The 25,408-nt window shown below is 35.9% G+C and overlaps 1 protein-coding gene across 1 annotated transcript; it reads left to right on the top strand.

The window, feature by feature from the left end:
• Positions 1–17,692: 17,692 nt before the first annotated feature.
• LOC131694182 (putative nuclease HARBI1) lies at positions 17,693–19,692 on the top strand. The gene is made up of 4 exons (XM_058982660.1): positions 17,693–17,819; positions 17,890–18,328; positions 19,090–19,234; positions 19,291–19,692. The coding sequence occupies exons 1-4, from the start codon at positions 17,704–17,706 to the stop codon at positions 19,662–19,664; spliced, it is 1,074 nt and encodes a 357-aa protein (XP_058838643.1). The 5' UTR covers positions 17,693–17,703; the 3' UTR covers positions 19,665–19,692.
• Positions 19,693–25,408: the final 5,716 nt, after the last annotated feature.

A 25,408-nucleotide genomic window follows, 5' to 3' on the forward strand; every position in this document is an offset into this window, starting at 1 on the left:
ATATTACTCCAAATCAAATTTTCTCAAATTCTTCATTTTACTTCTTCAGCAGAGTTTAAACAGAAAATCCCTAACTTTTTGTGGAATAAGCTCTAAAAAATGGGCTTGGTACGGTTCAATAATTTAGTTTAGAGAAACACAAAAATACTCATTCTACAAAAAATTGCATAACTTTCACAATTTTCATCTGATTTAAACTGATTAGGGTTTATTTTTATTGGTTATTAGCCGGCTATAAATATCACTAAAAATATAATTTTTTTAAATTGCTTTATTTTGCCCAAAACATTGACCAATCGCTCAATTTTCTGTAAAAAAATATAAGAAAAATTAAGAAAGAATTCAACAAATTCGTAAATAACGTAAAAAACATTAGTCGCATCAAAACAAAATGTTCGGACGACCGAAAGTACATGCATTTACCTGTAATTTAACATAATTATATTTCATGTTAATGCGCTATAACCAAAGATATATGGATTTTACTAAACGTACTTGTACTTTTTTCTTTAAAAGTGAAATCCACTTTTTCATTCTAACTCGAAAACTGTTCTACCGTAAATTTTTTTTGACTTCATTTTTGGACTCAGTACACAATTTAACATCGAAAATGGAGGTAACTTATTGAAGTTCAGATTTTTATGTTTATTTTGTAAACTAGTGTAATTGTTGATCATTGCGACGGACTCGGTCTGACTATTTAGTAACCGTATCCGTGTCCGCAGATTTCAGGAAGATTTTCTGAACCTCTTTCGCTTCCAGTTGATCCAGAATCCGGAGCAATACGGATTCGGTCGGTTTCAGTTGAGCCATCACGAACAGCTCGTTGGGTTTGTATGAATAAGTTTGAGCTTTTCTCTGCCGCAGTAATGTCAAAATAGTATGCTATTAAATACTAAAACTTCTCTTAGATGAACGAAATTGATTCGTGCGACCGAAATCGTTCGTGATATACACAAAAGTTTATTCAAATAAACGAAACATTTCGTTTCATTCACGAAAAATAATGTTATCAACGATAACATTTGTGCAGCGTACACTAATTATGTAAAATTTACGAAAATTTTCGTACACCAAGCGGCTATTCTTTGTTCATGAAAATGAACGAAATCTACTATTTATAATGCACGAAAATAATTCGTTGCAGAAAACGGCGAATGAACTTGTGCATTGCATGATCAATTTCATAATATTTACGAATTTATATTATCATTGTAATAATCAAACATGATTTATCATAGAATACAAGTCGACTCATGTGATGAACTGCATAATCTAACATACAAAAATCTGTTTTTTTTTAAATATTCAGCGAAATTGAGCTTATTTTTCCCGCTGTTGAAAAACACAAAACTACTCTCAAATTGTCATTTTGCGCTCGTTGAAGTTCAGAAAATTATCAAGTACTTTCAGTAGCCATGTGTTTGCTATAAACAAAGAACTATTTGATCCTATTATTTTATTAGGCCGATTAAAATATATATTGTTAGTGACCATATAGTTGCAACTGCCTTACAAAGGGTTTATAAAGAAAACATAGTTTCTACCAAAATTGTTCTCCACTAAGGAAAAACAGATTAGGGTATTTTGCATTGGCTTTCGAAGCCGAACCAAATGTTTCGATTTCATTAGTTCTCAACAGCTTAAATTGAGCTCATTTTCTTGCGGGACATCACGCTTAACTAGAGGTTGGTTCAGGAACATAAATTGCGTCTCCGTTTTTTTGCAGCTAGTGTTAATCCGGCGCTTGCTTAGTTCTGTCACTAAGGTAGTGTCGGATTCTGATGAGACGAAGTCGAAAAGCAAATTCCATAACTAACAAAATTTAAAGCTGAATATGTATTCTTTTCGTTTTCTACGAATCGATCGTAATATTTGTATTTTGTAATTTTTGCGGTTTTGTTGGACGAAATTACCCTGTTAATAATTAGAATTGTTTAGACACACGTTCTGGTTGGTTCGAACACTAATTTCTTTACTCGATGTAATATTGAACACTCATAAGAAATGCTGCATTTTCAATGTCACCTTGATAGTGTCGTGTAGACAATCCTTTAATTATTTATAAAGCTTCTCAAACTGAGCTGAAGGCATTCTTAAAGTTTGCTTCAAATTATCTGAACCCCAACATTTAAGAAACACTGTTTCACGTTAAACCAGTCTTACTACATTTGTTAGTAAGTTTTCAAATAATCCAAATGAGTAAGTCATCTTGAAGATATCAAGTACTTTGTTTATGGTTAATAAGAGTGTTAAATCAGCAGACATTTTTGGCTCTAAATGTTTCAGTTAGGTTTGTAAAGTTTGAGTCCAGAGCCTATGCCAGATAAGTGGCTGTAACATCGAGAACAAAAATGAAAGATGGCTTTGGGAATCATTTCGTTGCAACTTACCATCTTATTAGGATCTGACTCATAGGATAGAGTTAACGTTTACAAAGTGCAAGCTTCAATACCGGTAACATTATAAATGCGGCCATTCTTGGTGCAGTATCATTTCGGTCGGCGTAGAAATCTACGTGGAGCCCAATCATGCGGTAATATCTACCGACGTTGCAAATGTTCCAGTTGCTAATAAATATTTAATTAAATTTTTCAAGTATTCCCTATTGAAGACTTTTCGAAAAACAGCAAGAAATTATGTATGGGAATTTTCACTTTTCTGCATTCTATTCAATTATACATTTATTCCAATACTGTACTATTCTGGTTGCAGTTTAAAACTGGAAAATCCAACCAGCGACAATCGTATTTTCTCTGGTTCTAAACAATGGAATCACGTCGAAAGTAGTGTGCTGTATTCGTAAAATGATGCGCAATGCAGGTTTCAACTGTAACGATATATAGAAATACAAAAAAAGAACAGAAAAAAATTTTTATACAATTGAAACCAAATTTTTTGACATTCAAACGACGAAAATCTATTCATGAATGACAAAGCTATGAGCGTTAAACATCGTAATGGTAATGCGTTGCCTTGAGATTTTAGATTGGCACATGGCTCCAGATAGTTTCGTGAAACATTTTTATTATAAAAGGATATCTGCCTGGGTTGTAATAAAGTGGTTAAAAAGGAAATTGCTGAATTTAGTGGGCAAGATGGTCATATGACAAGAGAGAATAAGACGCATCTAGACCAACTCATTTAGCTTTTGGCAGTGGCGTAGCCAGAAATTTGGTTTGGAGGGGGTTTTGATGAAAATCGCAATTTTTTTGAAAAAATGCTAAAATTTAATATGAATTTGATAAATTATTGAAAACTCTAAAACAAAGGTAGTCTAACAGATGTCATTCCAGTCTAAAAACAAGAAGGATCAACATGGAACAGTTTTCAAACCTCTATAGATTATTTTCTTGTATAATATGTCAATGAAGTCAAAAATTGCGATCTTTTAAAGTGGGATAAATGATCTAAAAAATTTTCAACGTTCAAGATCACCTAATATAATAATTCTTGACTTTGAAGGTTTGACAACTTCGGGAAGTTATCAACATAAAACAGCGCCTGCTTTGATATAGAAATTTTAGTGATTAACTCTCATAGAGGTAATCATGGTGAATTAATTTTTAAAAATATTAAGAGACATGGTGCCTTCAGCAAAGTTTTTGATAATGTCATTTCAAACAATTTTGTTGAAAATATGAAGACTACATGAATTCAACATATAGGGATTTAAATGGACTGGGCCTGCTATATTTCTTCTTAGTGAATAAAAATTTAGGTGAAAACTATTTTTTTCTGCGCTACGGATAAAATTGTTTGAAACAATCATTGCGAGTTGAGAACACAAAACCTATAACTAAATTATGGATGGATGGAACTGAAACTTGCGTTTCGACTTCATCTCATCAGAATCCGACACTAACTTGGTGGGCGGACTAAGCTTGCGCCGAATTGATGCTAGCTCCTGAAAATGGAATCACTCTTTGTGTTTTTGAGTCCTTTTAATATCTGGGAATTATTTGTTTTATATCCAATTCCCTTATTTTTTTGTAAGCTTCAAAGGCACCTTGAACGTAATGTGAATTTATTATTTAATTACCGCAGAAGAGATTTATCAAATACAGTAATTTCAGAATAGCTTGTTGTAAAGGTTTTCTACTACTATATTTCGATACTCTGAATATGTGGGATATTTATGTCTTTGACAAAGTTGTTTGAAATAGCACTTTCGAAAACTTTGCTGGAGACATTAAGTCTCGACCCAAACTTGGTTGAAGAGTAATTCTTCTCTATAATTACTTCTAGGAGGATTAACCGTCAAAATTTTTCTATCAGTAGATGAACAGTTTTACGTTTTGAAATTCTTCAATGTTACTTAACATCGAAATTTGGCAGTTTCGAATGAATGTGATCGTGACCGTTAAAAATTTATCGAGCATTAATTTTACTTTTCTTTATTAGTCAACCTCACAACTTGCAGTACTAGAACGTAGTACACAAAATTTTAGTACGCCATTCATTGCATCCTGCTAAGAGGCTATTCATATAGTTGATAATACAACAAAAATCCAATGCTCATAAAACCGATCCAGACCTGCTAGAGACAAAATTACATCAGCTTTCAACTAGTTTCTGAAATGTTATTCTTGTTGTAACCCATATTGAATTCTTGTCTAAACTCTACACAATCTAAAAAAATACATTTTCAGCAAATGTTGAAATGTATGTAAGTTTTCGGTAAACAAGCTTATGTTTTATATGCAATCAACCTATTCAAATTTAGATTCCCATTCGAAAAATTGTCTCTAATCCATATTTTGAAGCATCTTTCCAAAAATGAGCTCATAATAATTCAGACAGTTATTTTATTTTACATTGAAGAAATTTGACAACTATGGGATTTTAGCTAAGAGATAAGTTACAAGAACCCCTTCCCATAATTTTCCAAAAGTTCTCATGACGCTCTAAACACAGTTATCAATGTAGTGATCAGAGAATATTTTTCCAAAAATATTTTGTGGAATATTAAATTAAATTCGTCAGCATCAATTTTTTTTTCAATCCAATTAATTTTGGTTTGGGGGGGGGGGTTTAACCCCCAAACCCCCCCCCCCCCTGGCTACGCCACTGGCTTTTGGTACTTACCATTCCTACTCTTCTGGGATAGTTTGGGTCTACTGCCTACATTGAGTTGATATTCTGGTAATGGACTATTCATTTGATATTTAAAACAATGGCTATAATTTCGTCTTCAACTAGTTAAAAGTTAGGTTCTATTCTACACTCAAAGATAATACCAAATCTTTTATACAACCTTATTAAAATTAATATTCCTAACCCAAAAACCAAGAAAGTTACACGGATCACACCGCCTTAAAATTAGTCGTAACGCTAATTTCAATAACTGTAACCCCACTGTTCTCCAACAGATGCTAAAAATTATTACACTCATGGAATATCCCTAAGATTTTAAAAGTGTTCGAATGCCACAAGATGGCAAATCGGCTTATATTTAATTTTCCCGTGGCAAGTTTATTTTACTTTATAAATGTACCGCTTGCATGCAATGCGAAACGCATTTTTTCAGCATTGCTTCCCAGTGGAATATGAATATTGCATACATACAGTACATTTTGTTTGTAAAAAATACTGATCACAGGAAAATTGATTGTTCATGTCGTAATATTAACCGATTTGCATGCTTGTGGCATCTAAATACATTGACCAGGAGCCGATACAGAAGAAAAATTCGGAGGGGGTCCGAAATATTGATTTTGAAATGTTCTTTGTATAGTACGAAATATGTAATTGTAATAACCTCATTCAATAAAAACAAGTTTTGGTGGTTAAATCTGGTTTATCATGATTTTGAGTTTAGAACGAATTTAAATAGAAACTAATTTAAAATGTTTCAACAAGTTTAAAAATTTTGTGGGGTGGGTCTGGACCCCCTGGATCCGCCACTGACATTTAAAAACTTGGGGCTATCTATATGCATCACAAATTTTCGAATTTGTTGTAGAACAGTGTAGAAAAGTCAACTGAAAATAATGTTACGACTAATTCTGAGGCTTGGGATTAGGAGTGTTAATCGATCTAATGCTTCGCGATTTTCCTTGTGGTCCGCGTTAGATGAGTCATGTACTAAAATTGACCGACATAACGTTTGGCTGCTAACGCACATATATTAAAATGCAAATATAGTGAAAATAGATTGGAAACGTTATTGTCCTGAACGAAAACGGAATTCCCTGTAACAAACAACAATAAGAGTGTTTTTACAACTTTTGAATTGATTTTTGTGCATCATTGGCTACAGGACATTTCTGATTGTTAAAGTGATTGCATAAAAAATGTAAGTGGATTTAGATTCTTTGATTAAAGTCCTACAAAGTGCATAGATGAATTTAGTTCAACCTTTTTCATAATTTTTTTTTAATTGCATCGTAATGAAAAATGACGCGGTGGGGCAAATCCAATTTCTAAATATTGGGGTACATCCGACCGCTTTTTTGCTATGAAAATGTTTATTTATTAAATTGAAATATATTTTTATTGTTATTATTTATTATTTTTATGCAAAATGGTTCAAATTACAAACGAAAGACACAAAAACGTGATGATTATAGTATTCGTAGAGCAATTGCTTCGCAAATGGGAATATCATAACGTGCTACTGATTGTGATTTTAGCATTCCAAGATTTACATTGAACTCCATTTTCTTCTTGTTACAATTCAATAGCACAACATTCATTGATTCATGATTAAAAAAAACCATAAAATTTGGGTAATATCTGCACTAAATCAACCAAAAACATAGGGGGTTGGTTTACCCCACCATTTTTGAAAACAGCGAAAATGAACTTTTTCGTAAAACGCTTGTATTGCAAAATATTCCCAGACCCATATAAAATGCTATATAAAGAAGTCTAACCTTTAATTTGGCATATACAACGACTTGATCCAATGTAAAATGAGCATTTTACAGTCAAAACCATTTATGAGGTCTGGTTGGTCGGAACATTAGATTTTAGGACAACGAAGATAATATTGATCATTCATAACAAATGCTGTATTTTCTCTTAACAAATGCTGTATGTCCTCTTGATCATAACTTGCAGATAATCTTTTAGTTTTTATACAGCCCTTGAAATATGCGTAAACAAAATTTCATTATAATTGAGAACCGCTAGTCTAGATAGAAGTCGATTTTTGGAGAGACCTTTCTGTATGAGAAGGCCAAAAGAAAAGAATAAAGAAAGCATTTTTCTTTTGAGCCTATGGTTTAGGGAACATGGTCACGATGACTGCTGTATGCTATTGAGCGTTTATGGTTAATAAGAGTGTTAAATCTGCAGACTGTTCTAAATGTTTCTGTTAGGTTTGTAAAGGTTGTAGGTCCAGAGCCCCTGCGAGATAAATTCCCGTCACATCGGAAACAAAGATGACATGACAATTCGGTACCGCTTCAGCACCATCTTACTAGAATCTAATTAAAATGCTAAAATAGACGTTCAAAAATTAAAAAAAAACAACGGCAACATTGAAAATGCAGTGATTGGTAGTGGATCGCAAATTAACTCGCCGCCCTGGAAATTTACACAGCGCCCAATCATACGAGCAATATCTTTCGGCGCAACAAAAGTGCGAGAATCTTAACAAATTTTTGATTAGGCCACCTAGGTATTCCTCATTGATGACTGTGTCCGAAAACAGCATGTATTTATATGTACGAGAGTTTTCACTTTTCTGCTTTCTTTTCCATTCTTCGCATATTGCAATATGTACTATTGAAATACAAAAACGGCACAGAAATAAAATTTTAATGCAAGTATTTCCAAAATTGTTTGATACTCAGACGTCGAAAATCCATCTGTTTGTAACAGAGATGTGGACGTTCAAAAGCGTAATGCAAATACGTAACCTCGAGAGATTTTAGAACGGCCCATGGCCCTCAACAGTGCAGTGAAACATTTTTAATGTGAAAGGATATTTGCAGAGGCTGTAAAAGGGGGTTACGAACCGATATTTCTAAATTTAATTTTGAAAGAACACCTAGCATAGGTAAAGATAGTCACATGATAAGGGAGAATGAGACGCATCATTCATTTTGTTGTACGTCACAATATTATGAGGGAGGTAAGTAGCCTGAAGCTCTGCAATTATAATGACATTCTACCTTTTATTCGTATTGTTATAACTCATGATGCTCCTCTTTTTCATCAAAATATGATAAAGCATTATCGAGATTTCTAAGCATGGCAAAACAGTTAGTTTGATGATTTTTTATTCATAAAAACGATAAAGGGTTTGATTTTGTGTAGCGGGTTATATTGACCTGAATTTAAAATTTTTAAGAAATATGTTTCAGCAAAAAACTAAACGCTTTTGTAATCGAATTGTTTGTTTGAGTTTCAATTTTCTGTTTCTGATCAATATTCATTATACTATACAAACGACAATCTGGTCGATCAAAAAAAACTGTTCGTCAGACCTCACCAGAAACTGAATTCGGAAGCTCTAGCAAACAATATGGCGTTTAAATTTGACTTGAATCAATTCTGAAAATCGAGTTTGAAATCCGAATCAAAATGATTGGCTAACATCATTATTCGTCACACCAAAGGAAGGTTAAAATTAGCGGCGCTTATCTTAGATACGGTTCAATAATGAATTTAGCACTCTTTTTGACGTTTCGTTTATTTCACCTAAACAAACGTTGAATGCAACCATCTTGTGTTTGACTGTCTATGAAGGTTTACTATAAGTGTAATGTAACCAACAAAACACCTGTAGAAAATGCTTTTTTTTTTGTAATGGCAGTGGATTTGAAACGTGTTGTTACGTTATGCAGCGGTCTATAAATGTTCCCATATAATTTAAACAACCATATGAAAATATATATGAGTCAGTTTTCAAACAATGGAACTCATCAACCAAAACGAAAGAAATGAAACTGTTCGCTGAAATAACTGACATACCCTGACCATCGCCCTAAATCATGTTTCTGCCTCAGATAGTACTAGTGGATTTTCAACGCATGTCACTTCCGGTCCAGTGCTATCGCAAATTTCATTTCGGAAAAAATGCTTTCTTGATGTTTCCGCATCTACTCGTGTAGGATCGGTTGAATTATGATTTTCTCGATTTACACCTTGGATTGAAAAAAAAAAAAATGAAAATTAACTTTATCCTGAGTAAAAAACTGTGAAATTGTGTTGTGAAATGAATATATTAGCCAAACTACAAATCTACGTTCGAGTATGCATACCTACAGGGAAAACCTCAATTGCAGACTGCACACTTTCCCGATCAAACAAGATCTTCAATAGAGAAGCGTATTTACTTAAAGATATTTATCCAACTGGGTGTTGCATGCAATAAACGACCGGAATAATTTCGACATTTTATTCATGTCCCATACGTATATTATGGTGTTTCAACAATTGGACGCAATTTAATTATAAGCGGGTTGAAATTTGTTGAAGTCGCGTGAACAGAGCTTTCACCATTCATTCAAATTCAATCTGAACGAACCACAATACAGTTCAGTAAAACGCTTGCCTTCACCCCAACCGAATGAATTGCCGCTATGAATACCGAAGCAACAACACGAGGAAACAGAAACAGGAACGAATATATCCACACACGCTTGCATAAGCACGTATCATTATAATGATGAACAGTTGTGAGTATCATTGAGAGAGAGGATATCAGTATTCTCTTCTCTCTTGAATAGTGGTTCCTCTTTGCTTGGTTGATTATTTAGTGAAATTGGTTCAGGAACATACAAGCTGTTGAACCATTCAGATTCATTGTGTAATGCTGAATCTGAATATAAAATTCTTCTGGCCATATTAGCGGTTTTCAGCGTCTTTCGCTACATCAGTTAAGAACATATGGCTTGTGGAGCGGACATTAGGCAACAGGTACCGCTTATTGGATTCTGCTGAGGTTTGAGGGGAAAAAAATTGAACTTGTGCTCACGATGCATTATAAATTTAGGGAAATCGTGGATATTCAAACATCTATATGCATTTATCAGTTTTTTGGATGTTGGTTCCTCAGACGATACAGCCCAACACATATAGGTTCATTTTTTTCTAACATTGTATCTCTAGCTTACGAATATTTGGAATTTTATAATCGTGAACCAAAACGAAGTGGTTATAAGCTTGGTTATAAGTTATTCGCATTTAACAAGGACAATATATGTTTCAAACTATGATGTACTACATTCTTTTCCTAAATGTTGTACAGACAGGTTAAATGTTAACAAATATAATATTAACCACAAATTCGATGAGCAAGATTTATGACTCCTGATTAAATTGGATACCTACTAACGGAGTGTTTAAAATGTACGGCATATTGTGGAATATTTAATAATCAAAAAAATACTTCGAGCTTCGTCTAAAGTTGAGCAGGAATAGCAAAATTACACATGCCTTTTAATGTTTGGGAAGAAATTAGTATCCCGCTTTAATGCTTTAGTGATCTGAACAGATTAGTTCGCTGCAATTATTCCGAGCTTGGCGAATAAAGTTTTATTTGGAACATCCTCCAAATGAATCTTGACAGTTGACTTTAATGCCTTTATTCTAAGTTACCCGAGATTTTTATTGTAACCAGGCAACCAAAAATGTTTTCAAATATTGTTTAAATGGAAAAAAAATCACACTATATTTTTTCCTATTCCATCAACATTACTATCCTATCATTCAAAATTTGTCAACTGGTTAATAAAAACTTGATACAATTTAACAAATTGCATTCATTGACATTTAAATCAAACATGATTTACGAAATTCATAGTCATGTGAAATTAAAATTAAATCTAAAACATTTTTGATGCTCGTATATGTCAGGAGCAGAACACGTAAATTTTTACGATTTTTCTAGTTCTGTGTAATACTTAAAAAAACCCTGAGTTGAACTTGAACAACGACTGGCTTATGAATATTTAAAAATATATTGTATTCCATAAGACAAATTGTTTTTGGTTTAATAATTGGATGTCTTCCAAAACTCGTTGAAATGTAATATGCAAAAGTATTCTGCGTATTAATGATTTTTTTTCAAAATTGATAATTTACTTTTTCTAAAGTTACAAAAGTTTTTCTGTGATCGTTTTTTCTGGTCAAGTCTACCCACCGCGGGAGCCTTGACCAAGGCTTGGGGAGCTTGACCAAGAGAATTTTAAAATATCAGAACAAAAACCAATGGCATATAACATGCTGTTATCTTTTCTTCCCATATTGTTGAGGTTCTTAGTACTAGTTAAAAATATAAAACGATTGTATTTCATGAGCTTTGATTTTTTTAATGCATTGCTTTTTTGGATTAACTGTACTGATTACATTGCAGGTTCACGTGTCACAAAATCAGCCATAAAAATCATTAGTGTATCTATCTGTGGTGTCCTTGAACGATTGATTGAAATTTTTTTTTCTTCTTTTTGGAAACGGGAACGATTTTTCCAAAAAAAAACACCATTTTCACCTGAAAAAAATTATTAACAAATCCATAACATTAATATGAAAATTTTGACCAAAAAATGGAATCGTTCAAGGACACGGCAGTTAAATTACGAACAAGCAAAAATAAAGTTTTGAAATCCGTTGCAAACTCTTTCGGCACTCGTAGTCACCGCAAATATCGTGATAATCGCGTTTAAAGTTTCAAATATAAGCGTAAGGGAGCAAGATGAAAAACGAAATGAAGAAGATGAAAAATTAGCTGATGGGATCGAAACAAATAAAAAATATAAAAAAAATTAAGTACCAAATGGAACACGTTATTAATAATTGTTGAATTTCGTGCTTGGTAAAGTCTCCCCATATTCCCTTAACCCTATTTGTATTTTCACAATTCGACAGATTCAATAGGTTGAAGACAAAACTAAATTAAAAATATTGCATATGAAAAGCGCACAGAACATGTAGGTACCTATCTCGAATAAAAATAATAAAAGACAACAAACACATTCTCGTTATGAGCGCTGTTCTCCGGGGCAGCTGGGCGGCATCATTTTTCGTACCTACATTCGCACCCAGCAAGCAAAGAGAATCTGGGTGCCTATGTACAGCTTGCTATGGAGAACGAATGATGCATAGCAGTTGATATCTCTTCGAATGGGAGAGAGAATGAGCAACGGGTACTATTACGCTATGCTCATATACCTACACTATAGAATAGCAATGATTCACCAGCCTCGGTGGTGGTGAACCAAAGCCGTCAACTCCGCAGCTCAATGGTGAATGGTTCAATAGGGTGTATGTTCGTGAAGCGAAGAACGAATGAAGAGTGTTCGTTCTTTTTCAGCTGATTCGTTTTCCAAGCTCTGCGCGTGAAACATTCAGTGATTAGCGATTTTTTCTTTCTACTGCAATCCATCGGAATGGCGGTCTAATTATAATGTATTTTGTTGACAAAGCGGAAATGCAATTCGTAGTCCTGAGATGTACAAAAATGTGGGCTTGCCACACAAAGGGTATGCATTAGACAGAAAAATGATGAATTAAATCGGCCCACCCCTGAGCAGGGTTAGCATGTTCACAGATTTTTTGCACATTTTTTGATCACAGATTATTTTACGCAGATGACAGATTTATGGCATTTTGATTAAAATTTCACAGATTTCCACAGATTTTTGGAAATTTACTGATTTTTCACAGTTTTTTTGGAAATTTATTACAGATTTTCACAGATTTTTTTCTGGTTTAATCATCATAGATGGTAAAAAGATTTCAATGTGGCATCCCTGCCCCTGAGTCGATTCCTTGTCCCACTAGAATTTTTTGCACCAAATTTGAAGCAAATTGGACAAGTCTACCTACCGGACCAACGCGCTTGAAGTTTGCATGGGATTTTTTGACAATTTACATGGAGAAAATCCACTAACTCGCATTTTCGCCGCTAGGTGGCACTATATGCATTGTATTATCACTGTAAGAGAAAATAAGAAAGATAATTTAGGTGTCTACAACTTTGTCAAAGACTGCTGTTCAATCCGGCTTTGTTAAAAGAAATTTTTAAACTTTTAACAAAGGGATGTCTGAGTCAGTTTTGCATGGGGCTTAGTAGTGCATGGTTGTGTATCAGGACTCAATTGCCACGAACTATGAATTTTTGTGAAATAATGGTTAGATTTAGCGCAATAGTATGTTCAGAAGAATGGTAGTAAATAATACAAGTTATATTTTGGTTAGAAAATTTGGGTCCTGCAAGCGGATAATATTGACGAGGGAGGGAAATCTTAAGGGCTTGCTACTGGGACTGCTTTGATTTTCGTTTCATACCTGGCGCTCTATTCTCACCGTCACCTCACCTCACCTCACTTGAGTCACCGTCACCTCACTTACCAGTCACCTCACCCACGAAGAGGTATTCCAAGACTCACTTTAGGTGAGGTGACTGTTGGGTGACCGTCGTCACCCAGGTGACTCTCAGTATAGCAATTTTTAAGTCACCTCACGGAAATTGTAAAATGACTGCTAGGATCACTCAATCACTGACCCGGATATTTCGAAAGTGCATTGTATCGATTGATTGATTGGTTGGCATTTTGAAATCCAAGATGGCGCCATTTTGAAATCCAAGATGGCGGCTTCCGATTACCATAAAACACTTAAAACCGCCATCAATATGGGTGTCATTTGAAAGGTATTGATTAGTAGAATGCGAAAATTGACGATTGGCGCCATTTTGAAATCCAAGATGGCGGCTTCCGGGAACCATAAAATACTTAAAACCGCCATCAATATGGGTGTCATTTGAAAGGTATTGATTGGTAGAATGCGAAAATTGACGATTGGCGCCATTTTGAAATCCAAGATGGCGGCTTCCGGGAACCAAAAAACGCTTAAAACCACCATCAATATGGGTGTCATTTGAAAGGTATTGATTAGTAGAATGCGAAAATTGACGATTGGCGCCATTTTGAAATCCAAGATGGCGGCTTCCGGGAACCAAAAAACACTTAAAACCACCATCAATATGGGTGTCATTTGAAAGGTATTGATTAGTAGAATGCAAAAATTGACGATTGACGCCATTTTGAAATCCAAGATGGCGGCTTCCGGGAACCAAAAAACACTTAAAACCACCATCAATATGGGTGTCATTTGAAAGGTATTGATTAGTAGAATGCGAAAATTGACGATTGGCGCCATTTTGAAATCCAAGATGGCGGCTTCCGGGAATTATAAAACACTTCAAACCGCCATCAATATGGGTGTCATTTGAAAGGTATTGATTAGTAGAATGCGAAAATTGACGATCGGCGCCATTTTGAAATCCAAGATGGCGGCTTCCGGGAACCATAAAATACTTAAAACCGCCATCAATATGGGTGTCATTTGAAAGGTATTGATTGGTAGAATGCGAAAATTGACGATTGGCGCCATTTTGAAATCCAAGATGGCGGCTTCCGGTTACCATAAAACACTTAAAAGTGTTTTATGGTAAGTGACTAAGTCAAATACGTATTTCAGGTAAAAATTGTGGCGGAGGAAGAAGAAAACATGGCATTCACAATAGAAATACGTCAAATTTCATGCTCTAGTTAAATGGTTTCAATCCTAGGGCCAGATCACTCTAGGAATGTATAACAAATTTGCATCAAATTAGAAAAAATGCATTTAATTTCCATTTTTCATCAACTTTGCACTCCCTCGCACAAAAGTTTGTTTAACAATCGTCCTACGCTGATCCACTTTGTTCGACGTTGTGTTGAATATAGGGCTAGTTTTTTGTAGGGTTTTGACGGCTAACACACAACGCAAAATTCATTGCACGCAACGAAAAATACATTTTGAATTTCTATTTTGATGGAAAGAAATGCATTTAATTTCGCTGATTTTCAAAATGCATCACAAGTGATCTGCCCCTAGTTTCAATATTTAACGATCAAGGTAGGCCTTGATTTTCATGATCTATTCATTTTTCATTTAACACTTGTCAGAACAGGAATGTTATAGCAAATAGTTTGGGTTCGGTGGACAAGCTAGCTGGCTGATCGACGGTTACAGGACTTGAAGGGACCCGCCCTTACACGATTTGCTGCTCATCAAGTCACATCGATCTCAAGTGTGAGTTTCCAAAATTTGTTTGTCTAGGTTATGCTTCCGCGGCTGCTTTACCTGTCGAAGTATTATCCATCAAAATGCACAGATTTTCAAAGGGCCTTCGAACGACATTTTTAACCGTCTATGTGACACACATTTAATTGTACATTATCGGGTAATTATTTACTTTAGGTACTTTTTCCCCTGTAAGTGGAAAACATATTTTTCTTTCGTGAATATGCTACATTTGTATTCTAAAGTCATAAAAAGAAGGTGGAAGGACGACATTTCTAAAGTTTATTCATGAACTTCATAAATAAGTTGTACCGACTAACCCAACTTGCAGTGATATTGTGCTGCAGAAAGTGAGGTTCTGGAGGAAGTTGATGTAATGCCACATAGCCGAGTCCAAGCATCCGAAGAGGCACAAAGCTGCTGAGGATCCGCAAGACGAGGTGGCCGCGTACTCGTCATCGTAAACGCAAGCAAACCTGTGATCCACTCGTTTGCCCGGTATACTCAAACATAGGGGCTATCCTTAGTTTAAGCTAGCTTCGCCCAAAAGCTTGTTTTAGGTAGCACAATAACCCTACGAGTAAGGTTAGTAGATACAACTAATTTTTAAGCCCTTTGATGAATTTGATGAAACTACAACACTAAACTAGCATACAAGAAAAACGTGTTTTCCGTGTACAAAGAAAGAAGTACATAAAGTAAACAATTACCCATTATAATCGTATGTATTGTATTAACCGGATGTCGCAATATTTAATTCAAAATGATTTGAATCGCAATCTTTCTTCATTACTGCAGACATTTAATGGAGATTACGATTATTTCGTTTAAAATCAGAGTAACCATCCAGGAATCCAAAATGTCTCCAATCATCATAATCGACAGTATTCCTAAACTTATATACTCACTGAGCCAAAAAATCATGTACGTTTTATGTGAAAAAACACCTAAATTTTAAAAACGATTATGCACATCAGATTCATATGCATCAAATAAAACTTATACAATCACCGATGAATTTCGAATACAAAATGAATAACTTTCAAGCGTGCCCCACATACATATTATGTGTCCATCACATACTTCTAGCGTTATGTGTAAAACACATTATTATTACGGGAACATACAATGTGAAAAAATCAGACACATTCAACATGGCGTCAACAAACAGCACGGCGGTGAATACATTGGTCCCGGACTTTTGATTTTTCTAATTAAATGTGAAGACGTTAGAAATACATATATATCCGCTATTTCTGCTCCAGGTTGAAGATTCCAAGATGGCATAGAGTGCATTACAAATCAATTATCAACACGGACCAGTAAGTCCAGCCGGAAAATGTGCCAAAGTTCTGGCAGGCTCTAGTTAGTACCTGGCTCCAGTGATTGTTTTGTCACTGGAATCGGTTATTAACTAGAGCCAGTCAGAATACCGGCTCAATTTCCAGCTGAGCTTTACTAGGATTATCCGCATATTTATTAAACCAAGCTACATTACCTACCAAAGCATTTGAATACTATTATACAAGCAACTAACAATCACATGAATATCAGATAAACCCACTTCACGTAACACGATTGCTATTACACATTCAGTTAACAATCATCTTAATATCATATAAAAGGTATATAAGTTTCAAATAGAAAATATGTGGCATTCCGGTGGCAAGTAACTGAACCTCACGTAAGATATATCTGTAATCAATACTGGTTTTTATAGGGCGGAAGAGAGAACAGATTATGTGTGAAAATAATAACATTTATGTGAAAAGTATTATGGAAAATATTCACATGTTTTTGCATATGAAATGTAAGTGATATTTTGGTTGAGTGACTGCAATCGCAAACAAATGGTGTTCCACGTGAGTTGATCTCGTGATTTGACCGTGAAACGCCAGAAGAGATCAATAAAAAATTAGCTTTTTTAATTTAAAAAAGCAGCAAATTTGTTATCTAGTCAATACCAGGTAGGGTGAAGTGCCTATTTTCACCATACTAAGGAGGGCGCCTCACTGATTCATTAATTACTCGGCCTACAAACAATGGAATGCGTACAAATTGGCATCAACAGCTTTGCTTCGTTGTTAAGTACCAAGATAATAACATACATGCGCTGAAAACAGTGAAATTATCGTGTTTAAGCGCAACGAAAACACGAATCGAGTGCCCCTATTGTTGCGCTACCATTTGACCCAATGCGTTAAACAAAGATGACAGACACTGCTCTAACCAACGGCTTCAAATGGGTAGCGTGATAATAGAAACAGCCATAATGGGCTCATCACCCTGTTAGTCATTCGATGAGAAGTTATTTGACAATGTACTGGTGGATCCTTCTACGCGCAAGCAGAAGAACTCCCCCGAATAGCGTCTTTTGCTGATCAACCTCGTTTGATGTTGAACCGAATCAACGATTTTGTCGGATGTCAAACGCACCCGAGAAACATCATGAGTACACAAAAACATAAATAATCAGAAACGTCTCATTGTCCGCCTAATCATTGCTGCATAATTTCCATTTTGCTAGTTTCAAGAAGGTCGAGATCTTTCCAACATTCCAGCTCAATCTGCCCGTACAACTTTTACGTCTTATTGAAGACAGACGTTTTGTATTAATCATCTGCGTAGCAGTATTTACAAAAGGAAAGTGCTCCAGAATCAACAAAACGATTGAAAATGAGTTCCATCGAAGCTTGGTTTAGCGATTGCGAAGAAGAGAAGGCTAGTGATTTAGCTATTCGAAGAAGAAGGATTCGCGATGCATCCAATCCATTGGATTTGCCAGATGAAACGTAAGTACTCCAACTTCACACAATCATTGTATATGTCTAACATATAAAATATATAACTTCTCATTCACAGCTTTGTACAGTACTTCCGTGTGTCCAAAGACCTATTTTTGTACCTGCTAAACATATTGGAAGCTAAGATCAATCCACCAGTTGGGTCACAAGCCATTCTACCAATTTTTAAACTATCCGTTGCCCTTAGATTTTTTGCAGAAGGGGGATATCAGAGAGGAGCTGGCAACGATTTGTTTGTTGGAATGGCGCAACCAACCGTTTCAAAGGGGCTAAGTGAGGTACTGGATATATTTGAAGCAGTTGTTTGTCCACAAGTCATCAAATTTCCATCAGGAGATAGCGAGAAGAGCAGTATAAAACATGCATTCTTCCAAAAAACTGGGTTTCCCGGTGTGATTGGGTGCATTGACGGCACCCATATCAAAATTGTAGCACCTTCAAAGGACAAACACCTGTTTTATAACAGGAAAGGATTCTATAGCATTAATGTGATGTTGGTAAATAAGTTCAAACCAAAATTGTAATCGGAATTGACTGGTTATCGCAGAAATTTCGGCTCAAATGAAACAACCGTAAGGCTGTGGTAATTATGCTGAAATTCCGGCAGAAACCGGTAGGGAATCCGGCTGATTTGACGGGGAACATCTGTTTCTAATTTCATTATTGCGCGTTTGACACCAATTTGGACTAAGGCCGAAGGTGTGCTTTGCAATGCGGTAGCGCTAAGCGAAGCGAATGCGTTTGAACTATCTCTATGGAGTGCGCATGTAGAACGCGTACGGGGTGAAGCGTTGGCGAACGCGGCAAAAGACTATTGGGATTTTCGATTGATTGACACCGGTGTAGTGGAGTGCACTGGAACTGCACCATTTTTGCACTTTCTAGCAGAAATGCAGAAAACATGGTATGTTCCATTGACACTTCTGCTAGAAAGTGCAAAACTAGTGCACTCCACTACACCGGTGCACATCAATCGAAAATCCCATATGTAAGGTGTTCAGACGCGTCCGCAAGCGCTTCGCTTTTCACTTCAGCTTGTCATCGGCCTAAGTGTGCACACTTCTTAAAAGGGTGGTAAAAGTGCAAGTACACGTCGCATCATCTAACTCAAGGAACAAGTGCACTCTAGGCACTCAGACGATTAGATGCACATGTACACTTTTATCACTTTTTTCAGAATGGTGTACAGTGTACTCTAATATGATCTAATAGTTTAATTTGTTGTGAAGTTAAAAAAATAATCTTATTTGTTTTTCAGGTATGCGATCATACATTAATGATTCGCTACGTTGATGCTAATCATCCAGGGTCATCTCACGATTCGTTTGTGTTTAATGCCAGTTCATTAAGTAGTTACCTAAACACTAGATACGAACGGGGTGAAAGAAATACCTGGTTGCTAGGTAAATATAAACTGAATAAAATTAATCAAGCATACTAATAAAAAAAATTTCAACAGGTGATGCGGGGTACCCTCTTAAACCATTTCTGATAACACCATATCGGACCGGAGCAAACGATGAAATTGAAAAACTTAGATTCAACGAAAAACACTCTCGGACTCGGATTACTGTAGAGAGATCCATCGGTGTTTTAAAGGCAACTTTTAGATGCACATTGGGTGCACGAGAGCTGCACTATGGACCAGAAAAAGCTTCTCAGATTGTAAATGTTGTATGTGCATTACACAACTTACGAATCAAGTTTAATATTAACTTGGACGAGGCAGTTGACATTGAAACAGATAACTCATCAGAGATCCCATCTACTTACAATGATGATGATAGAAACGCTAACCGAATTAGAGATGACCTACTGAACTCATTTATGTAAGAGTCAAATAGTTTCGAAAGATTGAACTGACGGGGTGATACAAATACATGAAAATGATTTAACATTTCTAAATGGCGTTTAATTTCATTTCATTCATATATAAAAAAATAATAAATATAAGTATAACAAAAAAAAATTAAAAAAATCAGTTAGTATTCGTTTCGAATTCAAGTTTTTGGCGTTTCAATTCCACGAGCTTAAGCTTAATTTCCAATTCTTGGATTTTGGATCTTTGCATTTCTTTGTAATTGTCTTCCTTCAGTTTCAATTTTCTTTCTTCTAGCTTTAGCATCTTTTCTTTTATGTAATACGACTTTCTGGCATAGCGTGCGCAATCTTTAACATTTTCTACGATTTCTTTTAAATACATAGTTTGTTCATTCAAAAGATTTTTTCGATAATCGTCTGTAGTACGCTTTTGTGTTTTGCGCTTACAATGTTTATCTCTAAGTAATTCGGCCTCGTCAACTACATTTTCAACTGCCTCTATCTCGTCAACTGGATTTTCAAAGTCTGTCGGGTAATTTTGCTCCAAATAATCGTCAATATCAGATTCGTTCTGCAAAGGCTCAACCGGCTCGGTTTCTTCGTTTTCTTCATCGGATTTCTTTTCTTCGTCTATTTCTGGCATTCCAAAGACTGGACCTATGAAGAGAAAAATATTATGCTGCTATTAGTATCAAGCAATGCCTTTTCATAATTTTGAACATAGTAGAAAAAGATTTACAAATAGAAAGTGGAGGTTTTATCTCTTGGGATAGGTACAATAGACAATGTAAAGTATTTTTGTCTAAGAAGTACACCGTCGACGGTGTTCACGTTACCAAGCGTTGAGCTTCCGATTCTAAGTTTTAACGTTACCTGTGTGGTCTACAGTTCGCCTTAACGATAGCATCTCCGAAACAGATTCTTCCAGGGTTGAAAGGATGAGCATTTTATTGGGACCACCACCTGTGGCACGGGCTTCTTTTTTATTATGGGCCAGTTTCTTTTTTGTACCCAACTTCAAATCTGTCCAAACCTAAAATTAGATTCACACATCTTGAATTTGTTTATTCAACATTATAGCAAATAGCAAAAAAATCAATCAGCTGCTAGTAGTATCACACGCTGTTCATGTTCCTCATGTATCTTGAGAATAATTCTTGAGAACGCCTCAATAAGCGGCCATCTTGGAAAAAGAAAAAAGCAGTTTTTTCTCGCACCGTTGAGAAATTCTTCATGAAAATGAACCAATGTATGCGGGGCACTGCTAGAGTATTACTGATCAATTTTCATGAATTTGTTTTTCCAATGGTGTGAGAAAAAACTTTTTCCGTTTTCCAAGATGGCCGCTTTTCGTAGCTTTCTCAGTTGAATCTTTATCAAATACATTATATTGGGAATCACTATATAATTTATTTTGTTAATTCGAGGAACATTTGTGACATTTGCATCAGCAGACAATTATTTACCTTTTGCCATTCCTTCGTGCTTCTTATTGGCGGACCAGGCTGTTTAGTTTCGACGCTATTTTATCCCATGTATTTTTGTAATTTTGTTTAGAAGAAGCAAATTTTGCGCCTTCGGCAACTTGTTTGTTTTTTTCCATGTAAAAAACGAGTTTATCAAACTGTTTTCGCGTTGTGACTTTCATTTTTTGCAAAGAAACTACCAAAAAATACAAGTGGATGCTAAATGTTCTATTTTTCTACACAGACACGCTAATTGAATGAGACGCTGAATCTCTGAATAACGAATGAATCTTTTGTTTACAGGGAAGCCAGGTAATATTTTGTGAAATCTGTGCGCAGCCTGCGCAAAAATCTGTACAAATCTGCGTTTAAGTTCAACTGAACACGCCTCGACAATCAGCCATCTGGGAAAACGAAAAAGGCAGTTTTTTCTCTCACCGTTGGGAAAATCTTCATGAAAATGAATGAATGTATTCGGGGTATTGATGGACTATTACTGATTGATTTTCATGAAGATTTTTCCAACAGTATGGAAAAAAATCCTTTTTGCATTTTCCAAAATGGCCGCTTTTCTAGGCTTTCTCAGTTGAACCTTAAGGAAAACATACAAATTTGTCTCAAAACATGTAGTGGCGACCTTTTTTTGTTTATCGCGCTACTCAAAAATTGAGCACGAGATCAAAAATTGAGAAATCTGTGCTAGTCTGTGCATTTAAACAGAAAACTGGGAATCTGCGCATTAAAACCTAAAACTGTGCAATTTTAGAAATCTGTGCAGAATATTGAAAATCTGTGAAACAACGCTGGCATCCCTGTTTGTTTGCCATACCCAGAAAACAAAATGGCGGCTCGGTGGATTAAACTAGATGCTGGCGATCGGTAGGCTATTGAAACTTTGTTCTTGGCTACCCACCATAACCCAGTCACCATGGCAAGCAGAAAGTTAGCAAAAGTTGAGCAAAGCGAAATTGTTGCTGGCAGAGTTTCTGCGAGCATTTTGCGCGATTTGTGCGAGAGTTCTGGCAAAGAATTCGCTCAAATGCAACAACCGTTTCTGGCAGAAGCGGTTAAACCAACCGATGATGCTCACTTTTATCCAAAATCCAGCCAGGAATGTACGACCAAGATCTCTGTACGCTTCCTGCCACATCTTTGTCAGATGTTTTGCTCGATTCGTGCTAAATTCTACCAGGTAGGGATTGCCAGGATCTTTGCACAGTTTATGTCCGAGTTATGCCAGGGTTTTGCTCGGTTCATGTCAAAATTTGCTAGAAAACGCGAGCGAACCCGAATTCGCCTTAGCTCAACTAACCCGTCAAGATACGCGCAGAAATCTGGCAGGGCAGCCGAACCAAGACTGACAGAAATCTAGTGACTGGGAACTTGCCGTTTACTGTAGAGGTGTATGCACCGCCGCCTCACCGATGTATACAAATTGCTCATTTTCGGAAGTTATTCGAGCTGTCAAAAAATGGGTATTTTTTGTTTCTAACAATGGATACTTTTTATCCATTTCACAACTACTCGATGAGGTAATGTCAACGGGTATATTGATCTTAACAATGAGTGAAAAATCCTTAAGAATTATTTCAAGCACTGAGAACTGACATACAAGTAAAATTTTCAACTTGTGTAAGAAATAAAACTGTCGCTTTGAAATGACTGCAGCAAGTAGCAACTTGCCACTGGCTGGCGCTTCGATCGGCCAACAATCGCTATACGGGACTTGTATGCAAACTTGGATACAATGGTCACTCACGCATGCGAATCTGTATGCGATGGTGATTTTCGACGTATTTTCATTTAAATGTTTACACAGGTTTTTCGGGAAAGTTTGTTCTAGATTGTATGTCTGTTCTCTGTGTTTCAAGTGAGTTAACCTGCAAACTAAGGATTGTAGCGGAATCTGCAAATTATCGGCCTGCATCAGAGTCCGTGGCGGAAACTACTGAGGATGCTGCAAATATGCACCAGTTCGGCATTTTTAGAGCAGCCAAACGATCCAGCCATCAAAAATATATCCAGTTGGCGGTTTTTTTTGCTAAGAAGTTTTGGAATATGATCTCTATCTAGATTCCTATACTATTATAAGGAGACATTAATGTGAAATTAATGTTATTGCGTTTTTTTTAATTCGGAAATAATTCTATTAACAGTGTGTTTCATTCTGGCGCGATTTTCATGAATGGATATTTTTACGCATTTTGTTGTAACAGTTCTGCGAAAAATAGGGGGTAAAACATACCCAGATACGTACAAGGTCTGTACTCATTTATGGGTACAAACCAACCCTCCCGCAACTTGACGTTTAGCCTAAGTTGCATGAAACCACCGTGTTTCGAATGATGTCGCCACCATAGAACGCCGTCCACAAATTGCGATACTGTAAATTTCTATGCGAGAAAATAATTCCGTGACGTCTTTTACGAACTTGTTTTCTTTATTTACATTCGGAAGCGGTAATCAAGATGATTATTTCAAAACAGCGTAACAATTTAATTTCAATATAAACAAGTTAATTCGTCATTTTGGAGTATCATAAAAGGATTACAAATTGTGCCGAATGTAAAATGCATGATTTGATTTGAGTGCGCTTCTAGTGTGAACTTTTTCTTCTCCCGTCGCCCTTGAAATATCTTTCGCATATAACAATTCTCGAAAGTTTGTCGTTAATCTTAAATACATTTAGTTTTGTGATTATCATTTTTCACTTCGTATTTAACAAAGGCGGGATTGACTTCGATTGTTTATTTCTGACAGCATGCGACATTTACGGTGCAAAGGTTTCCACAAAACTCAGAACTGATGACAGCTCATTTTCTATCGGAGAGGGAGAAAAACAGTCCAGTATCATTGTGTGTGTGTTGTTTACATTGCAATGCAAATATTACTACCTGTTCGTTCTCAGCAGTTGGAGCCATTTCCTGCCAACCAACTTTCGGTGCACAGAACTCAAGTGAAACGTAATACGAAACAGCGGTACAAAGACGGACAGTGATACGGCACTGATGCAATTGAAATAAAACAAAAGTGTTGAGGACGATCGCTAAACTGTACTGATTTTATTTGGCACTTTTGTTGCTGGTAATAATACAGTGGCGAGGGTGTGTGCACAGATTGCGCTCTGCCGCAACACTACCTAATATCTTAAAACTAAATGAAGATGCTCACTAACTAGCATAAGCGCCGCTTGTTTGTATGCTGATGATTCCAAAAATCATGAATCATTTAAAAATAATGCTTCGGAATAAAGATGCATTATTTTAATAATAAAACAACACCAAACCCAAAAAGTCTTCAAAAATGAATTATCGAAAGGAAAAAAAATCTGACCAAGAAAATTTTCACTGTGAAAAAGTTTTCGCTTTTTTTTAGAAATTGCTCTTGAATAAAGATTGATCCGCCATTTTAGACCCACAGACCCAAAAAAGTGGTTTCAACGATTTGTATCCAGCTTTTTACGTGCCATAATGGCGGTCTAAATTGTTCAGTTCGTAATACGTTTAAATGCCCTTTTTTGACAATACCCGTTTACGCCAGCTTGACAGCAACGGCCAGTTGAAGATGTCGGGCGTTCATTGAATAAACATCCAACGCATTGGAATAACGTAGGATGACTTAATCTCGCTGGGCGGTTGACGTAAACGATTATTGTAAAAAAGGGCCATTAAACGTATTACGAACTGAACAATTTAGACCGCCATTATGGCACGTAAAAAGCTGGATAGGAGCTGTCAAGTTGTTCCCCCTCTGGTATAAACGCTTCACCCATTTAAAGGGTTATTCCACTTTTATTGAAAATGCGTAGTTTTCTAAGCATTAATGGGTAGTTTATTTTATCGGTGCAGGTACAAAAAATGTTATTTTCTGACAGTTGGTGCCAAATGTGCGCCGACAGTGAAACCAAATCTACCTATCGAACATGTCAACCTTTCGTACAATGTAAACAAACATTCTTCTTTTGGAGAACATGCAAGAAAAGTATTAGTGTTGAGAAAAGTAATATCATGGCAAAATACTTCAATCATCTAATCAAGACACTGTATCTAGGGGCAGATCACTTGTGATGCATTTTTAAAAATCAGCGAAATTAAATGCATTTATATCCATCAAAATAGAAATTCTTAATGTATTTTGCGTTGCGTGCAATGTTTTTGCGTTGCGTGCATTGTTGTTTGCGTTGCGTGTAAGATGTCAAAACCCTACAGAAAAACTAGCCCTACATTTAACAAAACGTCGAACAAAGTGGATCAGCGTAGGACGTTTGTTAAACAAACTTTTCTGCGAGGG

Source organism: Topomyia yanbarensis, chromosome 3, assembly GCF_030247195.1.
Source record: "Topomyia yanbarensis strain Yona2022 chromosome 3, ASM3024719v1, whole genome shotgun sequence".
In the NCBI taxonomy this organism is placed as follows: domain Eukaryota; kingdom Metazoa; phylum Arthropoda; class Insecta; order Diptera; family Culicidae; genus Topomyia; species Topomyia yanbarensis.

Excerpts from the sequence above, each read along its gene's own strand:
- LOC131694182 (XM_058982660.1), top strand. The coding sequence starts at position 17,704 with ATGAGTTCCATCGAAGCTTGGTTTAGCGATTGCGAAGAAGAGAAGGCT. Across the intron at positions 17,820-17,889 it reads TTGGATTTGCCAGATGAAAC|CTTTGTACAGTACTTCCGTG; the intron begins GTAAGTACTCCA and ends TCTCATTCACAG. Across the intron at positions 18,329-19,089 it reads ATAGCATTAATGTGATGTTG|GTATGCGATCATACATTAAT; the intron begins GTAAATAAGTTC and ends TTTGTTTTTCAG.